At 36.0% G+C, this 26,004-nt stretch overlaps 2 protein-coding genes and 1 pseudogene across 14 annotated transcripts in view; 2 read left to right on the top strand and 1 right to left on the bottom strand.

Annotated features, from left to right (window-relative positions):
* GPHN (gephyrin) overlaps positions 1 to 26,004 on the top strand; it is a 627,564-nt gene that overhangs the window by 96,331 nt on the left and 505,229 nt on the right. The window contains exon 1 of one of the 13 annotated variants that reach the window (XM_041759175.1): positions 4,501 to 4,573. The exons of the other annotated variants lie outside the window; for them this stretch is intronic. Within the exon in view, the coding sequence (XP_041615109.1) occupies positions 4,516 to 4,573 (58 nt within the window). The 5' untranslated portion in view covers positions 4,501 to 4,515. Of the gene's footprint in view, positions 1 to 4,500; positions 4,574 to 26,004 lie in introns of those variants that run through there. 13 annotated transcript variants of the gene reach the window in all.
* On the bottom strand, positions 18,302 to 20,457 carry LOC121493376 (annotated as a pseudogene).
* On the top strand, positions 21,916 to 23,416 carry LOC121493374 (centrosomal protein of 19 kDa-like). The gene has a single exon (XM_041759188.1). It carries the CDS (start codon positions 22,079 to 22,081, stop codon positions 22,568 to 22,570), a length of 492 nt encoding a protein of 163 aa, XP_041615122.1. The 5' UTR covers positions 21,916 to 22,078; the 3' UTR covers positions 22,571 to 23,416.

Below are 26,004 nucleotides of genomic sequence, written 5' to 3'. Positions count from 1 at the left end.
GGCTGTGGGGCTAAGGGGCAAACATTTTGGGATGACTCCCTTCTTTTCTTTCTCTTCCCCCAGTTGCAGATGAATATGGCCTCTAAAGTCAGACCGTAAGGTTAAAATTTCCTTTTTCCCTCTTACGAGTTTTCTAAGTTCATACAAATGACTTGTGTGCTTCAGTTTACTAATGTGTAAAGTGTTGGTTGTTATAGTATTTGGTCCTAAAATGGATGTGAGAGTTAAATGAATCCAAGCACATAAAGCTGATGCCAGCTGACTGAGTCTGAGGACCCACAGTGGGTCCCTCAAGATCAGCCAAGAGGGACCTTGGCTTCGCACAGGATGGAAATCAAACATGACTGAGAAGAAATGAGAACAGAGATTATTAAAAACACAGAGAGTATAGATATGGACAGACCATCCAGGAGACTCAGAAAGGAAAGGAGAATGAGTCTTTCAACACTGTATTTTGAATAAGGCCAAGAACTTGCTCCTGCCATGTCAGGATACCTTCCCTTTTTCTCCCTCATAAAGTAGAGTGAACAATCAAAGTATAATTTGGACAGCTTGTTTCAATCCTCAGACACACTGCTTAACCTGTAAGCATTCATCAGTTAGCAGACCAGTGGGGGAATTCCTTCCCCACCTACACTTCACGCTCAACACTTGGATGAAAGCAATGGCTATTAGGTCTTAAGAAATCTCACATTTCCTAACCTGGTCTACGGGAGCCATTTTCCTTTTTCTTCCATAAAACCATGTGTCTGTCAGCATCTCATTCTCTTATCAAAACTCATGAGAGCTACTAGAACTAATCAGATGAAATACAAGGTCAATATAAAAAAATCAGTTGTATTTCTATATACTAGCAATAAACAACTGGAAAATAAAATTAAGTAAAATTTTATAAGGTATCAATTACAATAATATCCAAAATATGGAAATGCTCAGGGATAAATCTGACAATAAATGCCAAAGACTTATACACTGAAATTCTAAAACATCACTGAGAAAAAGTAAAAAAGATCTAAATAACCAAGGACATATATCTTGTGGGTAAAATGATTCAATATTGTTAACATGCCAGTTGTCTCAAAATTGTTCTGATTAATTCAATACAATTCCAATAAAAAATTCAAATTTTATCGTAGAATTTTTTTTTTAAGATTTTATTTATTCACGAGAGACACACACACGCACACACACAGAGGCAGAGGTGTAGGCAAAGGGAGAAGCAGGCTCCATGCGGGAGCCCAATGTGAAATTTTAACCTGGGACCGTGGGATCACGCCCTGAGCCAAAGGCAGATGTTCAACCGCTGAGCCACCCAGGTGTCCCTTTATTGTAGAATTTGATAAATTACCTTTAAAATTAATATGGAAATGCACAATACCTAGAATAGGAACCCCCTGCCAACTGAACAAAGAGCAAAATTGGAAGGTTAACACTACTGGAGTTCAAGAATTATCATGTAGATAGAGAAATGAAAACAGTGTGGTATTGGTGTAAAAATAGATAAATAGGCCAAAGGGAAAAAAAAAGCCCCTAAATAGACCTTGACATACATGGAAGTTGTTTTTTAGACAAAAAGTGAAAACCTTTGAAAACCTTTTTAGTTTTTTCATCAAATGGTGCTGGGAAAACTGCATGGGAATATGGGAAAAATTAATTTCAATACAAACCGCATACCATGTATAAAAATTAACTCTAAATGGATCATAGAGGGCAGCCCTGGTGGCGCAGCAGTTTGGCGCAGCTTGCAGCCTGAGGTGTGATCCTGGAGACCTAGGATCGAGTCCCACATCGGGCTCCCTGCATGGAGCCTGCTTCTCCCTCTGTCTGTGTCTCTGCCTCTCTCTCTGTGTCTATGAACAAATAAATAAAATCTTAAAAAAAAAATAAATGGATCATAGACCTAAAACTTAAAATTATATAAATTCTGCAAATAAACCTAAATTATATAAATTCTTTGTGATCCTGTGTTCGGCAAAAATTTCTTAGAATTAATACCAAAAGCACAATATTTTAGAAAACAAATTGATAAACTGAATTTCATCATAATATCCCTCTTTATTTTAAAAATAATCACAGAGGTATAGCAAGTTGCAAGAATATTGTTGCCCCAAGTACCCTTTACTTAGCCTCCTCCAGTGGTGATGTTAAGTACAATATCAAAGCCAGGAGCATTAGTATTTGTATATTACTGGTAACCAGTCTACAAACCTTTCTCAGTTTTGGTAATTTTTTAACATGTATTCGTTTGGTATATAGTTAGTTCCGTGCAATTTTATACCACAAATAGATTTTACAAATAGATTTTTGTAATCACTAGTGCAAATACAGAACAAAACCATAAACTACAAAACAACTCCATTATATCTTTGTATTAAAACCCGTATCTCTACATGAAGCCTGTCCCTGCTTCTGTGGCAACAACTAATCTGTTCTTCCATCTTTGTAGGGATTTTTTTTTTTAGGATGTTACATAAGTGTAATCATACAATATGTAGTCTTTTGACATTGACTTTATGAAGTCTAACATCCTTAGGTCCACTCAGGTTGTTGCATGTGACAACAGTTCATTCCTTTTTATTCCATTATTTGGAAGTACCAGAGTTTGTTCAACCATTCAAACAATGGGAGACATTTGGATTATTTCCTGAAGTTAGGCTATTATGAATACAGTTCCTATGAATATTTATATATAGGTTTTTGGGTGAATCTAAGTTATCATTTCTCTGGGATACATGCCCAAGATTTTAATTGGTAGGCCGTATAGGAACCACATACTAAGTTTTATAAGAAGTTTACAGATTATTTTCCAGAGTGGCTGTACCATTTGACATTCTTATTAGCAATGTATGGAGAGAAGTTTCTCCATATCCTTGCCAGTGTATGGTATTACCACTACTTTTAAAATTTTATTTATTTCAATAAGTTTGTAGTGATATCCTACTGGGATCTTAATTGCATTTCCCTAATAATTAATGATGTTTAACATTTTATTACATGCTTATTGCTGTCTAGTTCTTTTTGGTAGAACATCTGTTCATGTGTTTTGTCCATTCTATAATTGGATTGTGTGTTAGTTTCTAGGGCTGCCATAACAAAATACCACAGAGTAGGTGCCTTAAACAATAGAACTATACTTTTTCACTATTCTGGGGTTAGATATCCAAGATCAAGGTGTGTCAGCAGGTATAGTTTCTTTTGAGGCCTCTTCCTTTGGCTTGCTGATGGCCGCCTTCTTGCTGTGCCCTCACATGGTCATCCCTCCACCTGTGTCTGACATTATAATAATCTCTGCTTTTTATAAAGACACCAGTCATATTGGAATAGAGTGCTCCCATATGACCTCATGTTACCTTAATTACCTCTTTAAAGGCCCTATCTCCAAATACTGTTAGGACTTCAACATATAAATTTAGAGGGGAACACAATTCAGCCCATACAGATTTATTTATTTTTTCTTTTTAATGTTGAGTTTTGAGAGTTCTTTATGTATTGTAGATGTAAGACCTTTGCCAGATATGAGGTTTGCAAATATTTTCTCCAGTCTATAGCTTATATTTTCATCCTCTTAACAGGGTCTTTTACAACACAGCAGCAAATATTTGCAAAGTATATACCTGACTTGTCTTCAAGTCTATGCTCAAATCTCAATGAAAAGGAAAAACTCAAGTAAAAAACATGAACAAGGGGCACCTGCATACTCAATCAGTTAAGCTTCAGCTCAGGTCATGATCCCAGGGTCATGAGATGAAGCTCCATATCAGACTTCCTGTTCAGTGACGAGTCTGCTTCTACATCTCCCTCTGCTGTTCCCCCTGCTTGTACTCTCTGGCTCTCTCTCTCTCAAATAAAGAAATAAAATTGTTAAAATAATAAAATAACGAGCAAAAGATTTGAATAAACATTTCACAAGAGAAGATATATGGTAAAAATAAATAGTGAAGCCAAAAAAAATCCCACTTAAAAAATCTGCAACATTAGTATTATTAGTTACTATGGAAAACAAATTAAAATCAGTTTCAGCTAGACACCTATCAAAGTAGCCATAATTAAAAAGACTGATCATAATAAGGATAGGTGAGAATGTGAAGGAACTCGTGGTGAGATTAACGCACTGCTGCTGCGAACAACTATGCTAGGAAACAATTTGGCAGTTTCTTAAAAAGTGAAACATGTACCTACCAAATGATCCAGCCCTTCTAATCCTATAAGTTTACCCGAATGAATAAAAAACAAATGTCGAAACAAACATTTATATGTGTATATTTATTGCAGCTTTTTTTGTAAAAGCCTAAAATTAGAAACAACCAAATGTCTGTGAGCAGGTAAATAAACATATTGTAGCACAACTATGCAAAAGAATATGAGTAGGCAATTAAAAAGGAATATTGGTATGATCGGCTTCAAAACAATTGTGCTGAATGAAAGTAACCTGTAAGAAACCTGACTAAAAATTTTATAATCTCAGTTCTAGGAAAAGGAAACTAATCATTAGGAAAGAAAATAGCTCAGCGATAGATGGAGATAGAAGGGAAGCAGAGGAGAAGGACTGCAGAGGAGCACATGGAAACTTATTGTAAGTTGTTGGAGATATTTTATAATGAATAGATTTACCATCGTGATTGAGATGACAGCTTCACAATAAATATATGTATCAAAATGTATAGAATCATGCATTTCAAATGTACAGTTTACTGTATGTTAATTATGCCTCAGTATAGCTGTTTTAAAAATAAATGCAGAGATTCCTGCATGGCTCAGTCAGTTGAGTGTCCAACTCTTGATTTTAGCTCAGGTCATGATCTCAGGGTTGTGAGATGGAGCCCTGAGTCTGACTCTGCTGCTTGAGATTCTGTCTCTTCCTCTCCTACTCCCCCTGCTTGTGCAATCAGTCAATCAATCAATCAATAAAAGATAGAATCGATACCTAAGACCTGACCTCGAGAATATCACATTAAAAAATGAATAAAAATAACTAGAAAATTCCCAAAATATAGGAAATTTAGTACTGTATTTCTAAATAACTATATGCCTTAGAAGAAATCACAAGAGAAAAAAAAATACTTCAAATAAAAAACAAAACATCAAAAATTTTAAGAGGCAGATAAAGAATTTTGTAGAGAAACTTACAGTTTTAAAAGCCTGTATTTAATTGAAGAAAGTTTAAAATCAAAGATCTAAGTTTCTACTTTAAGAATCTGGGGAGGGGGAAGGGGAGCAAAGTCATCCCAAAATAAATCAATAGAAAGGAAACCATAAAAGAACAGAAATCATTGAAATACAAAACATAGATAAATAATAGAGAAAATCATATCCTTAACTGGGTCTTTGAAACTTAATAGAATTAATAAACTTGTGGCAAGACTGAGAAAACAAAACACACATGACCAATGTCAAGATTAAAAGATCTGGGACGCTTGGGTGGCTCAGCAGTTGAGCGTCTGCCTTTGGCTCAGATTGTGATCCTGGAATCCAGGGATCCAATTTTCCCAGCACCATTTATTGAAGAGACTCTTTCTTCCAATGGATAGTCTTTCCTCCTTTATTGAATATTAGTTGAGCATAAAGTTCAGGGTCCAATTCTGGGTTCTCTGTTCTGTTCCATTGATCTATGTGTCTGTTTTTGTGCCAGTACCACACTGTCTTGATGACCACAGCTTTGTAGTACAACCTGAAATCTGGCATTGTGATGCCCCCAGCTATGGTTTTCTTTTTTAAAAATCCCCTGGCTATTCAGGGTCTTTTCTGATTCCACACAAATCTTAAAATAATTTTTTCTAACTCTCTGAAGAAAGTCCATGGTATTTTGATAGGGATTGCATTAAACATGTAAATTGTCCTGGGTAACATTGACATTTTCACAATATTAATTCTGCCAATCCATGAGCATGGAATATTTTTCCATCTCTTTGTGTCTTCCTCGATTTCTTTCAGAAGTGTTCTATAGTTTTTAGGGTATAGATCCTTTACCTCTTTGGTTAGGTTTATTCCTAGGTATCTTATGCTTTTGGGTGCAATTGTAAATGGGATTGACTCCTTAATTTCTCTTTCTTCAGTCTCATTGTTAGTGTATAGAAATGCCAGTGATTTCTGGGCATTGATTTTGTATCCTGCCACGCTACCAAATTGCTGTATGAGTTCTAGCAATCTTGGGGTGGAGGCTTTTGGGTTTTCTATGTAGAGTATCATGTCATCGGCGAAGAGGGAGAGTTTGACTTTTTCTTTGCCAATTTGAATGCCTTTAATGTCTTTTTGTTGTCTGATTGCTGAGGCTAGGACTTCCAGTACTATGTTGAACAGCAGTGGTGAGAGTGGACATCCCTGTCTTGTTCCTGATCTTAGGGGAAAGGCTCCCAGTGCTTCCCCTTTGAGAATGATATTTGCTGTGGGCTTTTCGTAGATGGCTTTTAAGATGTCGAGGAATGTTTCCTCTATCCCTACACTCTGAAGAGTTTTGATCAGGAATGGATGCTGTATTTTGTCAAATGCTTTCTCTGCATCTAATGAGAGGATCATATGGTTCTTGGTTTTTCTCTTGCTGATATGATGAATCACATTGTTTTACAAGTGTTGAACCAGTCTTGTGTCCCGGGAATAAATCCTACTTGGTCATGGTGAGTAATTTTCTTAATGTATTGTTGTTTCCTATTGGCTAGTATCTTCTAGATTTCTTCTAGATTGCCTAATTTATTGGCGTATAGCTGTTCATAATATGTTTTTAAAGTCGTTTGTATTTCCTTGGTGTTGGTAGTGATCTCTCCTTTCTCATTCATGATTTTATTAATTTGAGTCTTCTCTCTCTTCGTTTTAATAAGGCTGTCTAATGGTTTATCTATCTTATTAATTCTTTCAAAGAACCAACTCCTGGTACTGTTGATCTGTTCCACAGTTCTTCTGGTCTCGATTTCGTTGAGTTCTGCTTGAATCTTTATTAACTCTCTTCTTCTGCTGGGTGTAGGGTCTATTTGCTGTTTTTTTCTCTAGCTCCTTTAGGTGTAAGGTTAGCTTTTTTATTTTAGTTCTTTCCAGTTTTTGAATGGATGCTTGTATTGCGATGTATTTCCCCCTCAGGACTGCTTTTGCTTCATCCCAAAGATTTTGAACGGTTGTATCTTCATTCTCATTAGTTTCCGTGAATCTTTTTAATTCTTCCTTAATTTCCTGGTTGACCCTTTCATCTTTTAGCAGGATGGTCCTTAACCTCGTGTGTTTGAAGTCCTTCAAAACTTCTTGTGATTTAGTTCTAATTTCAAGGCATTGTGGTCTGAGAATATGCAGGGGACGATCCCAATCTTTTGGTATCAGTTCAGACCCGATTTGTGACCCAGTATGTGGTCTATTCTGGAGAAAGTTCCATGTGCACTTGAGAAGAATGTGTATTCAGTTGAGTTTGGATGTAAAGTTCTGTAGATATCTGTGAAATCCATCTGGTCCAGTGTATCATTTAAAGCTCTCGTTTCTTTGGAGATTTGTGTTTAGAAGACCTATAGAGTGTAGAAAGTGCTAGATTGAAGTCACCAAGTATAAGTGTATTATTATCTAAGTATATCTTAACTTTGGTTATTAATTGATTGATATATTTGGCAGCTCCCACATCAGGGCATATATATTGAGGATTGTTAAGTCCTCTTGTTGGATAGATCCTTTAAGTATGATATAGTGTCCCTCTTCATCTCTCACTATAGTCTTCAGGGTAAATTTTAGTTTATATGATATAAGGATGGCTACCCCTGCTTTCTTTTGAGGACCATTTGAATGGTAAATGGTTCTCTAACCTTTTATTTTCAGGCTGTAGGTGTCCTTCTGTCTAAAATGAGTCTCTTGTAGATAGCAAATAGATGGGTCTTGCTTTTTTATCCAGTCTGAAACCCTGCGCCTTTTGATGGGGTCATTAAGCCCGTTCACGTTCAGAGTTACTATTGAACGATATGAGTTTAGTGTCATCATATCTATTCAGTCCTTGTTTTTGTGGATTGTTCCACTGGACTTCTTCTTAAAGGGGAATTTTAAGAGTCCCCCTTAAAATTTCTTGCAGAGTTGGTTTGGAGGTCACATATTCTTTCAGTTCCTGCCTGTCTTGGAAGCTCTGTATCTCTCCTTCCATTCTGAATGAGAGCCTTGCTGGATAAAGTGTTCTTGGTTGCATGTTTTTCTCATTTAGGACCCTGAATATATCCTGCTAGCCCTTTCTGGCTTGCCAGGTCTCTGTGGAGAGGTCTGCTGTTACCCTAATACTCCTCCCTAGAAAAGTCAGGGATTTCTTGTCTCTTGCTGCTTTAAGGATCTTCTCTTTATCTTTGGAATTTGCAAGCTTAACTATTAAATGTCGAGGTGTTGAACGGCTTGTATTGATTTTGGGGGGGGGGATCTCTCTATTTCCTGGATCTGAATGCCTGTTTCCCTTCCCAGATTAGGAAAGTTTTCAGCTGTGATTCGTTCAAATACATATTCTGGATCTCTGTCCCTTTTGGCGCCCTTGGGAACCCCAGTTAAACGTAGGTTTTTCTTCCTCAGGCTGTTGTTTATTTCCCTTAATCTATCTTCATGATCTTTTAAATGTTTGTCTCTTTTTTCCTCAGTTTCCCTCTTTGCCATCAACTTGTCTTCTATGTCACTCACTCGTTCTTCCACCTCGTTAACCCTCGTCATTAGGACTTCTAGTTTGAATTGCATCTCATTCAATTGATTTTTAATTTCTGCCTGATTAGATCTAAATTCTGCAGTCATGAAGTCTCTTGAGTCCTTTATGGTTTTTTCTAGAGCCACCAGTAGCTGTATAATAGTGTTTCTGAATTGGCTTTCTGACATTGAATTGTAATCCAGATTTTGTAACTCTGTGGGAGAGAGGACTGTTTCTAATTCTTTCTTTTGAGGTGAGGTTTTCCTTCTAGTGACTTTGCTCAGGGCAGAGTGGCCAAAATCAAGTTGTATTGGGAAAAGGAGAAAAAGAGAGGAGAGAAAGAAGGAAAGAAAAGAGAAAAAGAAAATAGAATAAAGGAAGAGAAAAAGAAAAGAAAAAGAGAAAGAAAAAGAAAGAAAGGAAAAAAAAGCGTGGGGGAAGCAAACAGAAATCAAAAAGCAAAAAAAGAAAAAAAAAAAAAGCACACAAAAAAACCACGCGGGGGGAGTATCTTCTGATTCTGTATACTTCCCCTGGAGCTTGTCCGTCTAGCTGGTCTTCTGGGGGAAGGGCCTGTTGTGCTGATTTTCAGGTGTTAGCACCTGGGGTAGCTGCTCTGCCCCCTGCCTGGTCTAGGGCTCAGTGGGGATTGCTTACTCCGTGAGGCCCCAGGAGGAACAACCCCAGTGGCAGCGGCCAGCTCTGGAGCCCTGGATTCAGCTCCCGCAGTCGAGCTCTCAGTCTGCAGGGGCCTGGATGCTCTGGGGGCGGGGACGTTGATCTGCTCAGCTCGGGGCAGGAGCGTCCTTGCTGTCCTGGGCCTTCCTGGCCTCTGCCTTTCCTGAGGGGAGGCCGGATCCTGGGCTCTGTCCCTGGAGCCCTGTGCTCCCGGTGGTGCAGCCTCCTCTCTGTGGAGCCGCCCGAGCCCCTCCGAGCTGCTCCCGGAGCCGTGCAGCCCCCTCAGTGGAGCCTCTGCCCGTCCCTCTCCGAGTTGCTCCCGGGTCAATGCGTGCGCGCGTTGCAGCCCTTTAGGGAGCTCCGCGCACTCTCCCCGGGGTGCAGGTGTCTGTTAGTGTCCCTGGGAGCCTGAGGGCATCCCCGCCCTTCCTGGGGTCCTGCTCTAACTCCCTGCCAGTGCTTTTCCACCTGGGATGATTGGTGAAGCTCCTGCTTTTCTGGGACGGAGCTTTCCTGTCCTGGGGGCACTTGCCTTAGCCAGCTCCTTGTGAGGCCCCTCTCCCTTGGATGCCTTTTGTTTCTTTAATTCTTTTCTTTCCCGTCTTCCTACCTTGATAGAAGCGGGAACTCTTCCCACTGTAGCATTCCAGTTGTTCTCTCTTTAAATCTCAGGCAGAATTCGTAGATTTTCAGGATGATTTGAAGGTTATCTAGGTAATTTGGTGGGGACAGGTGATTTGGGGACCCTACTCTTCTGCCATCTTGCCCCTCCCCCCATTCATTTACATCTTAATTGAGAATGATAAATTTAATAATATGAAGTAGGTTTTAGAGTGGGATTCCAGTGGCAGTGTACTATCCTGCATAGTAGTAAAGAGCATTTAGGCTTTGGAGTCAGTTAGGCCTGGGTTTGAAATCTTGTTCTATTAGGTCTCATTTGATCTGGGAGAAGTTACTTAACCCCAAAGAAGCTTGATTTCCAAACTTAATAGTTTCGTGGGAAACCTACTTAATTATGAAAAGTTCATTTACTAGTATGTTATTTTTATTGTCAAGGTCTCAAAACTTCCATGTGGAAGAGCTGAGCTTTCATTCTAGGCAAACTGGTTACAACATTTGTCACTTAACAGCAAGGCTATAGTATTGCTCAAAAATATCAGACCAGCAAAAACAAAGAAGAATTATATACTATTATCAAAAAGCTTTCAGTTGGGAGAAGGAGGAAAGATAAGACACAAATAATTAATAAATTATTTGCAAGTAAATATTAAGCAGCACAATGGTTAAAATTAAGTGGTGATAATACGATATTTATGAGTATATGAAACAATTGGAACTTTTATGCATTGCTGTTGGGAATTAAAAATCATACAGATACGTTGGGAAAAGTTCAAGATACTATTTGACCCAATAATTCTGCTTATATTTATCCAAGACTAATGAAAACATACAATTTTCATTATTAAAAGAATCGATGTTTTTGAATTTGCTTACTCACTAAAATTCATTTGTAATGCAATAATCAATATTGACAGTGCTTTCACAATAATTTGTGGACATGCATAGAATAAAGAAAAATTTGAGTTGTCTGACATTCTCATCTGAAGTTTCATAAGGTAACATTTTGCCTTGCTTTAACTTCCGTACTGTAAATGAATATCCTTTTTGTAGTTTCTTTAAGTGCCATCTGTTTTGTGTTGTACTTTTTATTGGGAATACTGCTCTTTAGAATGGCCCCCTAGTGTAGTATTGAAGTACTATCAAGTATTATGAGTATAAGATATCTATATGCCTTAAGGAAAAACATGAGTTTGAGATAAGCTTCATTTATACATGAGTCATGTTGCTTTTGGACATGTATTCATAGGTTAATGAATCAACATTTATTTAATGAGGTGTCTTAAACAGAAATACATATGAAATAAGATTATTTATTAATCAGTTGATAAAAATATGGTGACCAGAGGCTTACAGGAACCTAATCTTATATTTTCTTTAGAAGAAATGGTTCAGTATTAGTTTATTCAATATTCACAGTGACTTTATAGAACATATATACTGCAAATAATGAGAATCAACTGTATCCACAAAAAGACATATGCAAATATCCATGGCAGTTGTACTGACAATAGGCAAAAACTGAAAATAACTCCAAATGTTCATTAACTGAATAAATGATAGAAATATACAATGCAACAGTACTTAGAAATAAAATGTGAATAACAAGCAATAACAAAGGCTAAGGATCAGAAACATTATGCTAATCAAATGTAGTGTTATAGAAAGCATAATTCCATTTACATAGGAAGAATAAAAATTTTTTATAAGAAATATATGCTGAAAAAATTAAACAGTGCTTGCCTTAGGATAGGAAGACTGGAAAGGCTCTCATAAGACACGTTCTAGAGACAAAAACATTATTATGAAAGGGAGATAGTTTCATGTGTGCACTGAATTGTCAAACACTATACAGCCAACATTTATGAATTTTAATGTATGCCAATTTTATCTTAAAGAATTAACAGTAACTGGTTAGAAATTGGACCTGGAGAAAGATTTGAATAAAAGAAAAATGTCATAATGATAACTTCTATATCTGCCTGATAGGTACATGAGGGTATATCATACTGTTTATATATTCCTTAAATTTTCCAAAATAAAAACTTAAAAAATAAGAGGGATAGCAAATATGTAAGGAATTACAAGAGTGAAAATGAGCTTTATAAAAAGAAACAGTTGAAGTAAAACTTGGTTTGAAAGTCTTCATGGAGGGATTCCTGGGTGATTCTGCAGTTGAAGGCCTGCCTTTGGCTCTCGGTGTGATCCTAGAGTCCCGTGATCGAGTCCCATATCGGGCTTCCTGGATGGGGCCTGCTTCTCCTTGTGCCTATGTCTCTGCCTGTCTCTCTGTGTGTCTCTCATAAATAAATAAATAAAATCTAAAAAAAAAAAAGTCTTCATGGAGTAGTGATTAGAACTAAGAATATTTGATAGATTTTGAACATGAGGCAAGGAAATGCCACTACAGAAGAAGAAAGCAGTGTAAAGAAAATCATAAAAGTACTATTGATGTTGAGCTACTTAGGGAACATTTTGGCTTACCTATGAGGTCCAGAAATGAATGATTGGAATTTTAAAGAGAAAAATGGGAGATAAACCTGAAAAAGTAGATGGATAATGAAATCACCAAAACCAGCCTGAAATGTTAGGTCAAAGAAACACAATGGGCAACAGGGAATCATTCTACACATTTCTCTTTGGCCATGACAGAGTCAGAGCTAAACTGTAGAAACTTTAACAGTAATGTGAAGGATAGAATGGAAGCATTACAGTGTCCAAGTAAGATAATAATGCTTTAACACAACAATAGATGGAGATAAACGAATCAAAGGCACAGGCATTTTAATTGGTAATTGATGGTTAAGATTTTCAAGAGAGCAGTGATCAAATTATGTAGCTTTGAAGAAGTTTAAGCACTAATATTCTTTTCCATAGCATGATAGATCACTAACCTACTGAAAACAGAATATGTTGAAGTCTGATGCCAATTTCCTCAAGATTTACAACTGGATGTGTTAATTTACAACTAGAAATGTCAATCTAATAATGTTGGAATTCCAGTTTTGTATGTTGTTTTAAAAATAACCTTGTTGTGGAACTACATAAAAGCATAAGCAAAGATTCCAGATTTGCCACAAAGTATTCCACATAGCAATGAGTATAATTTCTATGCTTGGTTGCCCTTAAATAAATGCTATTAAGACAAAATGGGTTTGCATTGGTGTTACGGGCATCTTATCTAGCACATTTCTTTATTATAGCCCACCACCACCACCACTACTGCCACTGGCTGTGGCCCTGAAAACTGCCTTATATTCAAGTAATAAACCTTAGTTAAGAGAAGACACTATTGCCCCTCATGTAAATTCTAAGGAAGGACAAAAAGAAACACATTACTAAATTACTAGTAAAAACAAACCCTACATATAACCCTGAACTATATTAGTTTCTTACCTGGAAAATATCTAGTCAAGATTAATTCACAATTATTAAAGTTGCTTTTATTCTTTAAAGGGCTTTATAAGGACAAACAATTGTCCATCTTAATGATGACAAAAATATTTTCTTAGTTTAAATTTTAGATTACACATAAGCACTTCTGATATAAATATGGTTACATATTAAAATCATCTTCTGAAGAAAATAGCAAAATCTGTTTTTTAAGATACTTTTTAGAAAGACATCTAAATTTCTATTTTAATTATAATGCAATGATAGCTAGAAACAAGATTTCATTTAATAGATATTATTCTATAGCCTACTACTATCTTAATATTTTAATATAAAATGTTTAATATTAAGTTGTGCTTGTGTGTGTATATTCATTCACATCTGATACATACATACACATATACACACAAATACATGCACATATATATAGTAAATTTATCAACTTTTGCTATTGGAGATGATCTACAAAAGGAGATTAAACTTCAGAAAATAGAGTTAAATACAAGTAAGGTAGAAAGTAGTGTTAAGCTACATACATTCCCATAGTAAATGTTTACAAATGCAGATACTAGAGCCAGAGTTCCTACATTCTAATAGTCGTTCTGCCACTTATACTTTGTATAAACTCTTGCAAAATTTCAAAGAATCAGAATTCCTCATCTATAAAAGAAAATACAACCTATAGTTTATTCTCAACATTGTGAGAAGTAAGTGAGATAATCCAATTAAGATACTTAGGCTGACATATAGGCTGATATTAAACCTGAACGTTTATTCCCTAATGCCATGGCAACTAATACATTTAGGAGGTAGCACAAAGGCATATTTTACCACAGTAGACAATGTAGAGCTGACTGCACATAAAGGACTGAAATATTCTCCTCAGGGAATATTAACATTAATGATAAAATATGTAATCAAATTGTTAGATAAGAAGAAATACAAACTTCCTTCTTTAAATTCAAAGCTTTCTGATTTGAGGAAATACAAGAGTCCTTCATTACACCTATAACTGACTTATGTGGAAATAGAATAATAATCAAGATAAACAGTATTTTACTTTAGACAAGTAGACTAATTTATCAAATATTTGTTGACTATATATGACCCAGATAAATATTTTCTTAAAGATATAATTTGATAATTTTTTAAAGATTTATTTATTCATGAGAGACACAGAGAGAGAGAGAGAGGTAGAGATATAGGCAGAGGGAGCAGCAGGCTCCATGCAGGGAGCCCCATGTGGGACTCAATCCCCAGGCTCCACGATCACAACCTGAGCTGAAGACAAATGCCCAACCACTGAGCCACCCAGGCGTCCCTGAGTCTCAGTATTCTTATGTGTAAAAAGGGCAGTTGTGAGGATTAATTGAGACAATATTAAAAAAAAATTACTCCGCTTATGGCTTGGCAAAATAATGAAAGACTACAAAGAATGAAAAAGAGATAACACTCAAATGAAAATAAACAGAAATCCATACTATACATAGTATAATACAGGTATATTATACTGAAATTGTAGTTCATAAAGACAAAGAGGTGTTAAAAACAACCAAAGTAAAAAGATCAATTACAAAGAAATGGCGATTAGCTTGATGGATGGCTTAATAGCTCAAATGAAGCTGCAAGATGATATAATAATAACTTCAAAATGCTAAGAGAAAATAACTACTAACCTAAATGGTAGTGGTATGCCTTGAGTGAAGGGGGAAAGTACTCCCTAAGAGGAAGTCAAAACAAAGCTATTTTCAGATAAATAAGAAATGAGTTTGTCAAGCTTTGAAAAAGAATTTTTCTTTTCTTTTCTTTTCTTTTTTTTTTAAGATTTTATGTGTTTATTCATGAGAGAGATGTAGGCAGAGGGAGCAGCAGGCTCCATGCAGGGAGTCTGGATGTGAGACTTACTCCTGGGACTCCAGGATCACGCCCTGAGCCAAAGGCAGACACTCAACCGCAGAGCCATCAGGCATCCCTCAAAAAGAATTTCTTAAGTATAGCAAAAAAGAAGGAATATTTCCTCAAAAGCTGTAAGAAGTGAGTGAAAATGGTGATCAAAAAACTTGATTAGTGGGTAGCCTGGGTGGCTCAGTGGTTTAGCGCTTGCCTTCAGCCCAGGGCGTGATCCTGGAGATCTGGGATCGAGTCCCACGTCAGGCTCCCTGTATGGAGCCTGCTTCTCTCTGTCTCTCTCTCTCTCTCTCTCTCTCTCTCTCTGTGTGTGAGTGTGTGTGTGTGTGTCATGAATAAATAAATAAAAATCTTAAAAAAAGAAAAACTTGATTAGTGACAAGTGATTAGCGATCCAAGTGACAACTGGATATCCATCTGCAAAAGAATGAAGTTGGGCCCCCACCACACATTATAAACAACAATTAATTGTAAATGGATCATAGATCAAATTGTAGGAGATAAAGTTCTAAAGCTGTTAGGAATAAATCTTTGTGACCTTGGGTCAGGAAATGGTTACTTAAATAGAACATCATAAGTATAAGCTATAAAAAAAGATAAATAGGACATCATCAGAATTTTTTGAAATTATGTTTCAAAGACATCAAGAAAATAGAACCTACAGACTGAAAGAAAATTTTGTAAGTCATGTGATGAGGGATATGAACTCTTTCAATTCAACAACAAAAAAGGCAACCCAATTTAAAAATGGACAGAGGATTAACTCAAAATAGATTTTAGATCTAAATGTAAAGTACAAAAATATAAACTTCTCATAATAGAAAAGTAAATCTAAGTGAGCCAGGGTATAGCAATGACTTTTAACATACAACACCAGAGGCATGAACCATGAAATTAAAAATAAGCTGGACTTCATTAAACGTAAGAACTTCTGTTCTGCAAAAAAGCACTGTCAAGTGCTTTTATGTGAAGACAGGCCACAGCCTGGGAGGAAATATCTGCAAAGGACACTTAAGGACTTTTATCCAAAATATGTAAAGAACTTTTAAAACTCAAAAACAAAAAAGACAAAATGGTTAAAATCTGGGCAAATATCTCCATGGATATCCCACCAAAAAAGATATATACAAGTGGCAAATAAGCATGTGAAAAGATGCTCAAAATCATGTCATTAGGGAATTGCAAGATGAAACAACAAAGAGACTACTACATACCCATTAGAATAACCAAAATCTAAAAAAATGATACTCCCAAATGCTGACAAGGATATGGAGCAACAGGAACTCATTCATTATAGTGGGAATGCAAAATGGTGCAGTCACTTTGGAAATCAATTTAGTAGTTTTTTTTATAATAAATACTCTTACCATATAATCCAGCAGTTGTGCTCCTTGATATTTCTCCAAATGAACTGAAAATTTATATCCACACAAATACCTACTTGAAAATGTTTATAGTAGCTTTATTCATAATTGTCAAAACTGAAGTGCAACAGAGATCCTTTAGTAGGTAAAGGGACAAATAAACTATGGTACATCCAAACAATGGAATATTAGTACCAAAGTAAAATAACTCTCAAATCCTCATTATAGTACTTTGATCATTTCTTTATTAAAACAAACAAACAAACAAACAAACAACAACCTGGATGCCTGAGCAGCTCAGTGGTTGAGCATCTGCCTTGGACGCAGGGCATGGTCCCAGAGTCCCAGGATCCCACATCAGGCTGCTGATCAAGTCCCTTAGAGGGCCTGCTTCTCCTTCTGCCTCTGCCTCTTTCTCTGTGTCTGTCATGAATAAGTAAATAAAATCTTAAAAAAAAAAAACAACAACAGAATTTCCAGTTTGGGGAACAATGACCTAGATTCATCTCTCCATGCTCCTCTATACAAAGAACAACTAAAAAAATCTGGAAATAATACACCAGATTGTCAAAGGAGAACTCTAATAAAAGATGAAAAAAAGGAAGGCAATTGATGAGGGACCCCATAATTTGAATAACAACTCAACAGCTCTGCATTGCCCAATTCAACCCTTAGAGGGTTGAATGACTCAGTTGAGCCCAACTCAACTAATGAAAAGGCACCCAGACTTGACCTGAGTCCGCACTCAAGGGCAAAAATGGCAGCTCAGGTAATTGAGGAACTCCTTCCATTCTATACTAATAGCACCAACTAGGGTGGGAGGGGACCAAGGGAAAAGCCTTCTGTTCCCACAGGAATGAAATCTCCTATCCCTTACTTAGCAGAATCAGACCAGGGACATTCTTTCCACACCCAAGGATGTCACCATTAAGGACCAAACAGGATTCCCAGCAGCATAAGGTGAAACAAGATCGTAATAGCACTACAAAAATTCTGAGCACTAAATTATCATTGGAACTGCAGCCAGCCTCCATAAGTGGGCCAAGACTTACACACTGAACTGACACAATATGATTGCTTGCTAAGATGTAAGCTTTAAATAAAATGAATAACAATATACCATTTGCAGATTACAACTAAAAAGACACTGCTTATACTAGGATGAAGGGAAATCAAAACTAATGAAAAAACAAAGTCACAAACAGAGGGATCAGATGTTACAATTATCTGACAAGGATTTTAAAGTTGCCATTATAGGGCCCCTGGGTGTCACATTTGGTTAAGTATCCAACTCTTGGTTTTAGCTCAGGTCATGCATGGTCTCAGGATCATAAGATCAAGCCCCAGATTGGACTCTGAGCCCAGCAAGAAGTCTGCTAAAGTTTCCCTCTTGCTTTCCTTCCACCCCTTCCCATGCTTGCTCTCTCTCTCTCTCAAATAAATAAACATTTAAAAAACTAAAAAAAATAAAAAATAAAGTAGCCATCATAAAAATGCTTGAATAAACAATTACAAATACACTTTAAAAATCTCACCAAATACAAGATGCGGGAATTTCCAAATGGAAATTATAGAATTCAAATATACAAACACAAAAGTTTAAAACTCATTGGATAGGCTGGATAACAAATGAACATGAGAGTAGAAAGTGAACTTTAGAAAATAAGCTCTCTGAACAACAGCAACAGATTTTAAAACACACACACACAGACACTTGCAAAAATGGACTTAGGAGCCTATAGAACAATATCAAAAGATCTAAACTTCTATTACTGGAGAACTGGAAAAAGAAGAGAAAGAGAATAGGGCTGAAAATAATTTACAGAAAAAAAGGGTGACAAATGGGTAACAATTATATCTATTTAATAAAAGAGATGAACCTATAGAGCAGCCCCCCCAAAATGCCATGCCAAATCATATCATAATTAAACTTTAAAAAATAAAAGTCAAGGCCAAATATCTTAAATCAGAGAGAAACAATGTACTACTTATAGGAAAGTACTACCAGAGACTGTGAATTTCTCACTTGACATCATGGAAATCAGAAGGAGACCACATAACATTTTCCAAATGCTGAAAGAAAAGAACCATTAACCACAAATTCTGTATTTGGCAAATATCCTTCGGAAATGAATAGGAAATAAAAAAATTTCAGACATTTAAAAGTAGTACACATACCTTTCTTTAAAATTTTAAATTTCATTTTAGTTTAATTCCAGTATAGTTAATATACAGTATTATATTAGTTTCAGGTGTAAAATACAGTGATTCAACAATTCCATACATCACCCAGTGCTCTTCACAAGTGCACTCCTTAATCCCCATCACCTACCTCATGCATCCTCCCCAACTTCCCGTTAGTACACATACCTTTAAAGAGCAGCTGACGTATGTTCTCTAAGTAGAAAATAATAAAAGAAGTCTCAGACATTTAGAAAGAAAAAAGGCCAATAGAATAGACCATAAAAAAGAGTAAATATGATAGACTATCCTCATGATTTTTTAAAATCATATTTGATGATGGAAGCAAAAATTATAATATCATCTGATGTGCTCAGTACGAGTAAATACTTGTAACAATTTTATTTTAAATATAAATATAAAAACAAGATGGCCTAAATGAAAGGGAGTTTTCTATACTTTGCTTGAAGTGATAAATGGTGACACCAACCAGTAGACTCTGGTGACACCAACTAGTAGACTCTGATCATTTTATTTATTTTTTTCACATTAATGTTTTTAGTTTATTAAGCTTCTCATGAAAAATCTACAGAATCACTACAGATAAAGCCCCTGCAGAATCTTTACTCCTGTTGTCCAGTATTCAGCTCACTTCTTTTTGCCAGCACCAACATTGGCCTTTGCAGTTCCCCTGACTTTCTTCATTCTGTTTTTGCGTTCTTTGTGCTGTTTTGTTTTTGCGTTCTTTGTGCTGTTTTTTCTTGATGTCTTTTTTTTCTCATACAGGCCATGTCTTCAAAGTCTATGTTTGGGTTCATTTTTCTTTGCGTAATCCAAGGAATCATAAATCATGCCAAAGCCAATTGTCTTGCCACCACCAAAATGGGTTCTGAATCCAAATACAAATACAAATATGACATCTGGTGTGATCTTGTACATTTTGGCTAGTTTTTCCCGAATTTCTGTCTTAGGTACTATTGCCTTCCCAGGGTGAAGAACATCAATGACCATCTGTTTCCACTGAAGTGGTCGGTTGGTCATGAGCTTCCTGGTCTGGATAGTTACTGTGTCATTCATGATGGCGGCTGAGCTTCAAGCAGCCAGAGAGGAAAAGAGACTGTATGTTCATTTTAACACCTATAACGACCACTAAGAAAAGTTACAAAGAGATACAGTAAAGAACATTCTAATTAAAACAAAATTCTAAAAAATATTCAGGTAATCCATAAGTAAACCAAGAAAATAGAAATAGAACCCTGAGGGGATCAAAAATGGTAGATTTGAGCCCTTACATATCAAGAATTACTTTAATGTACCCCCCTAAAAATAGAAAAAAAAAAAAAAAGAAATTAACCAAATGGATAAAAGCACAATCCAACTACATGCTGTCTATAAGAAACTCATGTCAAATATAAGAACATAAGTAGGTTAAAAGGATCTAAAAAGATATATCATTCAAAACATTAATTGAAAAATCGAAGATGGATATACCATTATTAGGTAAAGTAGACTTCAGAACAATGAGAATTATTAGGAACAAAATGGGATCTCACAGAATGATTACAGGGTCAACCCACCAAGAAGACACAGGAATCCTAAATGTGTACTGAACCAAAGACTAGAGCTTCAAAATACATAAAAACTAAGAACTGAAAAGAGAGATGGACACAGCCAAAATTTATAGTCAGTCCCTTCAGCATCCCACTTGCATCATATGCTAGAACTATTAAACAGAAAATGAGCAGAGATACAAAGGAACTCAACTATATGACCAAGCAGGAGGATATAAATGACATTTATAGACTCCATTGAAAACAGCGGAATAAACATTTTTTCAGGTTGCCTAGAAACAATCAAGTTAGACCATATTCTGGACTATAAACCAAACCCCACAAGTTAAAAGAACTGAAACAATACAGAGTATGTTCTCTGACTATTATTGAGTCAAACTAGAAATCAGTAATGTAAGAACAAAAAAAAGTCTCCAACTCTTGGAAATTAAATAATGTATTGCTAAACAGCCCAAGGGTCAAAGAAGCCTCAAAGGAACTAAAAAACAAAACAAAACACAGAACTAAGTGAAAATGAAAATACAATATATGAAGTTATGGATGGAGTTATAGCAGAGCCAAAAAAAACCTGATTAACACAAAATGCTTATATCAGAAAAATGATAGGCCTCAAATTCAATAATCCAAGTTCCTACTACTAAAAACTAAAAAAAGCAAAATGTACCCAAAGTAAACAAAAGGAAGAAAACTATAAATAAAAAATTAATAAAATTAAACCTTGGAAAACAATAGAGAAAAATCAGTGAAACAATGAGCTGGTTCTTTGGAAAGGTTAATAAAATTAACAAACCTGTAGTAAAAGTAACAATGAAACAGAGAAAATGCAAGTTAATAAAATCAGAAATGACAGAGGAAATTACTTGGTAGATCATGTAGGCAGTAAAAAGGTAATAAAGGAATACTACAAAGAACTTTACCTTCATAAATTTAATGAATTAGAATAAATGGATCAATTCCTCTAAAATCAAAAACTATTGGGATCCCTGGGTGGCGCAGCGGTTTGGCGCCTGTCTTTGGCCCAGGGCGCGATCCTGGAGACCCGGGAGGGAATCCCATGTCGGGCTCCCGGTGCATGGAACCTGCTTCTCCCTCTGCCTGTGTCTCTGCCTCTCTCTCTCTCTCTGACTATCATAAATAAATAAAAATTAAAAAAAAAAACTATCAAACTCAAGGTAATTCTGAATATCTGAATAGTCCTATACTATTAAAGAAACTAAATTCATAATTTTTAAAGTGCAGACCTCCCCCCCCTCCAAATCTCTTAAGTCCAGAGGTTTTTATTGGAGAATTCTACCAAATATTCAAAGAAAAATTTTAAAGTCTCTCCTAGGACATAGAAGAGAAGACAACAGGTAGTGTTCCTAACTCATTTTATGAAGCCAGTACTACCCAGAACCAACACCACACAAAGACAATACAAAGAAAATACACACCAACATCTCTCATGAGTACAGATGCAAAAAGTCTTCAGTAAATATTAACAAATTAAATAACAATGTAGAAAAAGAAAGTATACACCAAGACCAAATGACATGTATTCTTGGTATCCAAGGCTGTTCATTATTCAAAAGTCAATGTCGGACCCTGACGGTGACCCTGGGCCGCGGTGCGGGCCGCGACCTCCGACGCCGTTCCGCGAGCCGGCCCGGCAGTTTCCCGCCGCCGCCGCCGCCTCCAGCAGGAAGTCATTATGTGACTAACACATTTTCATCAGATTTCCTCTGATTTACCCTGAAGTGTATGTGAGAATGATGTGCACTGCCAAGAAATGTGGAATTAGGTTCCAGCCTCCAGCTATTATCTTAATCTATGAGAATGAAATGAAGGAGAAAAGTCGCCAACGCATCATGCCAGTCCGAAACTTTTCAAAGTTTTCAGATTGCAGCAGAGCTGCTGAACAATTGAAGAATAATCCACGACACAAGAATTACCTGGAACAAGTGCCCCTGAGGCAGCTAGAGAAGTTATTCAGTTTTTTACGAGGTTACTTATGGGGGCAAAGTTTGGCAGAAACAATGGAACAATTTCAACGGGAAACAACGATTGATCCTGAGGAAGACCTGAACAAACTAGATGATAAGGAACTTGCTAAAAGAAAGAGCATCATGGATGAACTTTTTGAGAAAAATCAGAAGAAGAAGGATGATCCGAATTTCGTTTATGACATCGAAGTTGAGTTCCCACAGGATGAACAACTGCAGTCTTGTGGCTGGGACACAGAGTCAGCTGACAAGTTCTGATATCAAGAACTCAAAGAATTTATTGGGCTAGCAGAAAATCCATGTTTATACAAAAAAAAATGTATCAACATGGTTCTAGAAAAATCTGTAAAGAACACTAAATGTACATGTTGGGTCAAGTTTGGATTGACCATGTTACTTTACAAAACCAGGACATGTAGAGTATCTACTATGTAGATGCATGAGGAATATATGAAACCTAGACTATAGGAACCTTTAAGGAGCTTACAATCTAATTGGAAGATAACTCAAAAACTTGTGAAAAACTAATTTAACAGAATTAGGCAGCAAAAAGATTAGAGCCAAATGCTTGATAAAAGTTAAAGAGGGTCAGAACCTAGATTACCCTAGATAGGGTAGAACAGTTAGGGAAGACTTTGTCCTATAGTAGAGAGAGGGGGGACTTTGCCTGGCCCTTGTAATGGTAGTGTTTGGTTAGAAGTTTCTATAGAATTCCAGATGAGAGAAACTGGGAGAAAAAAAGGGGCGGGGAAATGGGGTGGGGAGGGAGGATAGTGGTAAACAGATAGGGATTAGAACATTTTATTTGAGGAACAGTAAGCAAATTATACTTTGGTGAAATTGGAGGGCATATATGGTTACCAGGCGGTTATCCTCTAGGCTTTATGTCTGTATGTGTATTTAACTCTGTTTTCCGTGTTCTTAACTTTGGAGCAGGAGAGTAGCCCTACAGAATGCCCTGCAGCTGCAAGGGGATGTCATTTGATAGACAGCAGGGGAATTCTGCTGCTCCCCTTTAGTACAGGATCAGGAAGCCTGTACTAAAAGGCATGCTAAAACCCTGAAAGCTCTTCCCATAAATAAAGAGGTTTGTTGGTTAAAAAAAAAAAAAAAAAAAAAAAAAAAAAGTCAATGTCATGTATCATATCAACAAAAAAAAGAACTGACATGATTGTTCAACTGGCAGAAAAAAAAAAAAATCACAGAAATTATTTGTGTTCCAGAAAAGGACATTTGTAAAATGGCTATTTTGCTAGTATGAGAGTTATGGTTACTACTATATGCCTAAGAATTCTTTATTGTATTCTGTATTGTATTATTTATTTGTATTTTTACTCATATAACAAGTTTTACATATACAAAAATTTGATGTCTTCTATGACTCAAACACTGGAAAAATAAGATACTCTACTAAAATAAGTAGTTTTATTGCTATTTTCATTCATTTATATTTACTTTACTTTCCTGTCTCTCTTAAGTGAGTAATAGGATGTTCTAAGATTGATAAAATTAATATTTTTGTGTTTGGTATAAGAAATATAAAGTACACATCAGAGTCAGATTAAGAAACATCCACACTTTACACGAATTTTTCAATAATAGAGCATCTTCTTTTTTGTAATTCTGTAATGATACTGCTGCTGGCTATGAAACTCACCAACAAAGGTAACAAACTGAATCACCTAGTCAGTATTACAGTAGCAGATAAAACTTTCAGTTTTTCAAAGTTTGTGTTTGCTTTCTTTGTGATGAAGATTAAAATATATGAGAAAGTACATCTCAACACTTACATTATAATTGGTCACTTTAATATGCAGGCATTCCATCTGGATTGGACACCAGATTAGAATGGAGCTCTTCAACTGATATTTTTATACCAGAAGTACATTAGGTCATTTACCATAATCAGTGCCTTTCTCCGACAATATTACTTACACATACAGATTTCTGTTTCCAGGGTGGTTCAGATTTTCTGGTTTGTCACCTAAAAGACTGCTATAAAGACACGGTCATGTTATTTGTGATTACTTACACTCTCAAATCTTTTTAAGTCTAGAAGTACACTGAACAAATAACATCTCCAGTACCCCTGTTTTCACATTTGGGAAAATAAAACCTGGTATATATTTGGGTAAAATATAATACACAGTGATTTCCATTCATTGGAAAAGTATGTTATGTTCCATTCGACAAAAGCATAGGGATTTCTTCTACCTCACGTCAAACACAGAAAGTAATTTGAGACAAATAGGCCTAAAAACTATAAAGCTTTTACAAGAAAGCTTTTATTTGTATCTTACTGATGGAGAAATGTTTCTTGGACAGGTCATAAAAAGCAATAAGCAAAAAAAATTGATTAGTTAGATTTCATCAAAATTAAAAACTTCAGTTTATCAAAAGATACCATTATGAAAATGAATTAGCATGCCAGAGACTATGAGAAAATATTTGCAAACTGTGTTAAAGAATTTATATCCTAGGATATACACAGAACTCCTACAATTCAAATATGAACAAACAACCAGTTTTGTTTAAATGGCCAGATATTTACGCATTTCATTAAAGATATTTTTAAAATTTTTATTGAGATATAATTAACATAACATTGTGAAAGGTTAAGGTATTCAATGTGTTGTTTTGATACATCCAAATATTACAATATGGTTTCCACCTTAGTGTTGTCTAACACCTCCATCCCATCACATAGTTCTTTTCTTTTTTTATGATGTGAATAATTATTTAGTTTCTTAGCAACTTTGAAATTTGTGATACGGTACTGTTGACTATAATCACTATGCTGTGCATTAAATTGCAGCACCTGTTTCTCTCTTGTTGGAAGTTTTTACCCTTATTGGAAGTTTTTACCCTTAAACAACATCTCCCCAATTATCCTATTCCTCAGCCTCTCCTAATCATCATTCTGCTTTCTGTTTTTATGAGTTCAGCTTTCTTAGTTTCCATATATAAGTTATGCCATGCCATATTTGTCTTTATCTGGCTTATTACACTTGGCATAATGCCCTCTTAAGTCCATCCATGTTATCACAAATGTCAGCATTTCCTTTTTTCTCATGGTTGAATAATATTCCAGCATGTGTGTGTGTGTATGTGTGTGTATGTTGTATGTGTGTGTGAGAGAGACACACACACACACACACGCACACAGTAAGAGAGAGACATCTTTTTTATCTCTTTATCTGCTGATGAACACTTAGGTTGTTTCCATATCTTAGCTATCATTAATAATACTGCAGTAAACATAGGAGTACAGATGTCTCTTCAACATCCTATTTTCATATATATGTATATATATTTTGGATATATACTCAGAAGTGAGAGTATGGGATCATATAGCAGTTCTATTTTTAATTTTTGGAGCAAGCTCCATACTGTTATTCAAAGTGGCTGAACCAGTTACCTTCCTCACCAGCAGTGCCCTTTTCTTCACATCCTGGCCAACAGTCATCTCTTATATTCCTAATGACTGCCATTCTATCAGGTATGAGGTGTTCTCTCTCACTGGTTTGATTTGCTTTTCCTTGATGATTAGTGACCACCTTTTCATATACTTGTCAGTCATTTGGATATCTTCTTTGGAGAAATGTCTCTTCAGTTTTTCTGCCCATTTTTTAAAAACGATTTTATTTATTCATGAGAAACACAGAGATAGATGCAGACACATAGGCAGAGGG

The sequence above is a fragment of the Vulpes lagopus genome, chromosome 6 (genome assembly GCF_018345385.1).
Source record: "Vulpes lagopus strain Blue_001 chromosome 6, ASM1834538v1, whole genome shotgun sequence".
Lineage (NCBI taxonomy): Eukaryota > Metazoa > Chordata > Mammalia > Carnivora > Canidae > Vulpes > Vulpes lagopus.
The sequence above is the reverse complement of the archived record's forward strand: the minus strand, read 5'-3'. Positions and strand labels throughout refer to the sequence as shown.

What these genes read in the sequence shown, in the direction of transcription:
- LOC121493374 (XM_041759188.1), top strand. Translation starts at nt 22,079, where the DNA reads ATGATGTGCACTGCCAAGAAATGTGGAATTAGGTTCCAGCCTCCAGCT.